Source organism: Etheostoma spectabile, chromosome 21 (genome assembly GCF_008692095.1).
Source record: "Etheostoma spectabile isolate EspeVRDwgs_2016 chromosome 21, UIUC_Espe_1.0, whole genome shotgun sequence".
NCBI lineage: Eukaryota > Metazoa > Chordata > Actinopteri > Perciformes > Percidae > Etheostoma > Etheostoma spectabile.
Window position 1 is genome coordinate 18,356,530 of NC_045753.1, and position 4,888 is coordinate 18,361,417.

The window sequence follows — 4,888 nt, forward strand, 5'->3', positions numbered from 1 at the left end:
CAACTGCCACTTTGCTCGTTTGAAAACCATGATGTGTCGCTCTCAAGGGGGGGCCAAATTCTCTGAGCGGGCAAAGCAGAGAAAGGGGAGGTAACCTTCCAGATTCCAGATTGGCCCATCTGAGCTTTCATTTTCTCAAAGGCAGCAAGATACCCAGGGCTCGGTTTACACCTATCGCCATTTCTAGCCATTTCCATAGGCAGGCTGGGGGAACGCATAATAGTGTTAAAAAACTTCAAAGTGAAATTTTCATGCCATGGGACCTTTAACAATCATACGTCATGCAGGTTGAGACATTAAGGTACATCTCTCTCTCTCGCTCTCTCTTACAAAGTGTTTATGTTTGAAATCAGGTGTGGAGCCCCTGGGATCAGAGTGGAGCAGTGAAGCCCTGCTGTGGTTCCAGAGTCTGGTGGATGGCAAGCAGCTCTCTGCTCGTGTCCTTTGTGCCACTGAACAAGGCTATGGTATTGAGCTGGAGAGCAAAGGGCAGAATGTGGCAGCTGCCCTCATTTCTGAGCAACTAGCCAAAGTTCCTGGAGCGGTTCCCAAAGAGACACATGCAACCACAGGCTCTGAACAAAAACACCAAGAGAACATACAGGGAAATGAAAACAGCCAAATGCCTGTGCAAGCCTCCGACCAGACAGGAACCAGTTCCAAAAAGATTCCATCAGAAGGTCAGCTAGAATACAGGTGGTTTTAACGTGAAATGCAATGGTTTGTTTTTAAGGAGCCCGGTTGAAATTGTGTTGTAATCTTGTTTCAGCCCCATCTTTTCCAGTGGACTGGAAGACTGTGGAGCTGCCTCTCAACGACACCTTTCAGCCTTGCATTGCAGCCTTCACTAGTCCTTCCCTCTTCTACCTGCTCGTTCCCAGCCAGGGTCAGAACACTCGGTTTGCACAAATGGTAAAAATGTGATAACCCTTCCTGTTAAATAATTTCTGTGTTGTTGTGCAGTGGACCAGCAAAAGCTTCAGGAGGTGATGATGGAGCTGGTTGCCTATTGCAGCAACATTCGTGCTTCTTTATCCTCCACTGTCCTGAGCAGACCAGTTCCTGGAGCTGCCTGCTGTGCCCAGTTTTCTGGTGAGGAACACTTAATATTCCCTAAATAAAGTCTGTACATCATAAAAGAATAGGTCCAGAGATGAACTTTAATCTGTGGTCCTTCTACCTGGCATTGTGATTTTTTTTTTATTTTTTTATTTTTTTTATACAAAGTGTATGTCCAAACTGTAACAAAGATTGCTATAGCATGCAGCTTTTCTTATAGCAACAACGTACATTGTTAGTCCTGGCCTCTATCCCCTTCACTGCTCATTTCTCCCCACCAAAACTTGACGAGTTGTGTAGGCTTAACTAGCATCTGTAAAACCATCAAGCTTTTGAAGATGCAGGTAGCGAATAGTAACAAAGACACAGAAGATAGATGTCAGTCTCTCTGCAGTGCAAAACAATGTAATCTTATTTGCGAAAATGTATGTGACAAAAGATTACAGTAGAGTTTTTAATGGTAAATTAGTCAACATCATGGTTTAAAAGGAAATTGCATCCAGAGTTTGATAGATACTCTAAGCAGGGGAAAGCCCCAGCGCCCACACATTGTTTAATAATTACAGGCAAGAGACCATATTAGAAAAGACCAGCTGATCCATCATCACTCAGAGGAAACCGATACAATCTGCCGCCATAAATTTTGTTCTCTCATTCTTACATCCAGTTTGAATGTTTTCTCTCTGTAGTTGAGACCCCACCTGCAGTTGTTGCCCCTGCAGACCTAAGCTGGTAATTTGGTGTCTGCTAGTAGATATAATTACACAGCGTGTGTGCTGCAGAGCATAGGAGCGGCTTCTCTGTAAACACAGTATGCAAGGAGGAGACCATAGTGTGGCATACATTCCGCAGCTCACTTAACAACAGGGTCCGTTTTAATGGAGTTTTTCAGTGGTGTTTAGATTTGTAGCTGGTAAAGGCTCATCCATTTTTAAGGGATCCATTCATCTTTGTCATCTCTTAAAGATTAGATTCAAGGCATATTGTTGGGCTGGGCAATATATGGATTTAATATCAATATCGCGATATGAGACTAGATATCAGACTTAAATTTTGGATATATCGTAATATGGTAATTGTTGTCTTTACCTGGTTTTACAGGCTGCATTACACTAAAGTGATGTTATTTTCTGAACTTAAGACTGTTCTAGCTGTTCTATTATTTACTTTTATCCACTAAATCATTAAATAATTTCTGGAGAATATCAAAAATCTTATTGTGTAAATTTTGTTAAAGCACCAATAGTCACCCATACAATATCAACATTGAAGTATTTGGTCAAGAATATTGTGATATTTGATTTTCTCTATATTGCCCAGCCCATTTTATGCATGTTGTTGACTTTAAACATTGCCTCTAAATGAACAGAAAATATGTATTCTTATTTAGCCCATTTCATAGATACATGAATACAAAAAAAACGATCAAGGCAGTAAAATACACAAAAAAACACTTCTGGAGGTTGAGATATGAAAGTAAACATATATCCCTGTCAAAATTGAATAAGCATCTGTTGGTGGTCACAAAATTGCCAATAAATGGAATTAAAAACCCTGGACTTTTTTGTTTTTTATTTTAGCTGACAATAACTGGTACCGTGCAGTGGTCCTGGAGGTCGGTGAGAATGAGATGAGTGTCATCTATGCAGATTACGGCAACAGTGAGAAGGTGCCATTCTCCCGTGTCCTGCCCATCACCAAGCACCTGCTGCAGCTCCCCTTTCAGATCACTCGCTGCACCCTCACTGGTAAGACAAAGGGCATGTTATTTCTGTAATCTGAAATTATTTTGTAAGTTTCATATATTCTATATTTTTTATGTTTCAAACTATTGTTTGTAATCGCTCTTTAACGCCCCCTCCTCCCCTTGCCATCCGTTTCTAGGTAAGGAACACTTCCCTGCAGAGTTGCCAGAGGAAGTGCTGCAGATGTTTCAAAGCCAGTTGTTGAATGGCGTCCTCGCCACTGTCCAGTCCTTCGACGACTCTGTTAACGTGCTATCACTCACTCTTCCCACTGAGAGGGGAGGAGGGAACCTCAGCACCATGATCTTGGATACACTACAGAACCAGGCCAGTAGTAAACCTTGCTCCCCCACCACCCGGAAGGCTGACCAAACTGACAGCAGCACATCTACTGCCAGCCCTACAGTTGTTCCTGACTGCCCCCCGCCCATGGTCATACCGGAAACCCAAAAGGGGCTGAAACATACAACTGCTACCACCGGCATAACCATAATCCCAGAGCAGGAACCCCAGACTACCCAGCAGAAGACAAACACCTCTGCTGGTTTGTTATTTTTTATATTTTCTTGTTTGTCTTTACTATTGCATTAGTATTTTTTATATTCACAATTTGTGGTATGCATCATATTGCTTTACTTTAAGTGCTAAATTAAGTTCAAAATACTGGAAAGAAGTGCAGCAAGTAATAAATATTTACATCATTGGTTTAATCTCTTCATTTTTACTGATTAACCATTGAATCGCCATAAAAAAAATCTAATAAAGAATTATCCATAATGGCTTATGAGGTATGGTAAGTGCTGATATCTCGCTTTTTTTCAGAAGATCCCGTACAGAAGATTATTGCGCAAATGGAGCCTCCATGCAAAATTGGTATGTATGCTTTAAAACAAGAACAATGATCTGCGACTGCCTAACTTACATTGTTTAAAAACTTTGATCACACTTGTATTTCACAATTAGATGGTATGGCATTGACTTGGCTTTCTGTTTGAATCCCAGATCCTCAGGCCCCTGGCTGCTGTTGTCAAAACCTGATGACTAAGGTCAAAACTGGTTTAACTGTTTTTGGAAAGCATCTTTGAACTGTAAATGTATAGAACATTGTATTGTAGTTTGTAAAGCTAGGAGTTAATGGCCAACTTTGACTTACATTGTTATGTCATACTACATGTTAAGAAACGGCTTGAGCAGTTGAAATTTGAAGTGCAAATGGATAACGTGGTTTTTGTTGCCTTTCACAGATTGACCACCTGGAGCATTTGGTGCAGCTGCAGCTTTCTCTCATAAAGCAGTTAGTGGGACAGACAAAATAAGATTGACCATAACTTTATAGTCTTGTTTGCCAACTTGTTAAACCCAAGCATGTCGTTTATTCTTCCAACGCTGTTTATGTTGAACAGGTTAACTGAATGTGGTCTCCAGAAGCAGCCATAGAGTTTGTAATTTTAATTTTGTCACCTTATCGCCTCCCAGCTTTTAATTTTGCTTTTATGTTTTTAACCTGTGGTTAATTTCCAGTCACTTTTATTTTTTTTTATATTTCTGGAGGTTTTCTTAAAAAAACACTAGGTTTGTAACAAAACTGTAAAAAAAATGTTCAACCTCATTTATCCAAGTGTGTGTTTGTCTTCTGTAAGCGAGCTGTAGCATGCTGTGCTGTCATCTGTTCCTTAGTTCAGTCCTAATCACCCATTAAGCTGGGATGTCCAGCCTGATTGATTTGTTTGACATGTTTCAGTTTTTACATAAAGGTTCTATGATTAACAGCGATTTTATTTTGTGATAATTTTGAGAGGATTTCTGTGGACATTTGAGCTTTAAATCAGATGAATAAATATAGCCACAACCCGCTGTCCAGGGTTCAAACCCTTTCTCAGTCAGCAGAAGGAAGCACCGAAATTGAACAAGCACAATTATAGCGGCGTTCGGGCTTCACAAAGGTGAGCAAAGCATGGCGCAAAGTCAGCCAAGCCTCAACCTTTGCAAAGAGTTTTTGATTGATCATTATCATGTTTTTGTTTTGTGTACTATTCTTGCTAAAGAAGTCAATTCACATTAAATTGGCATAACAATCCATCATG

General features: G+C 40.4%; 1 protein-coding gene across 1 annotated transcript in view; it reads left to right on the top strand.

The window, feature by feature from the left end:
• The window catches only part of tdrd1 (tudor domain containing 1), a 20,883-nt gene extending 16,310 nt beyond the window's left edge, over window positions 1-4,573 (top strand). The window contains 8 exon segments of the mRNA XM_032502029.1: window positions 354-680; window positions 770-886; window positions 964-1,092; window positions 2,640-2,807; window positions 2,944-3,348; window positions 3,627-3,677; window positions 3,807-3,850; window positions 4,049-4,573. Coding sequence (XP_032357920.1) covers window positions 354-680; window positions 770-886; window positions 964-1,092; window positions 2,640-2,807; window positions 2,944-3,348; window positions 3,627-3,677; window positions 3,807-3,850; window positions 4,049-4,120 — 1,313 coding nt within the window. The 3' untranslated portion in view covers window positions 4,121-4,573.
• Window positions 4,574-4,888: the final 315 nt, after the last annotated feature.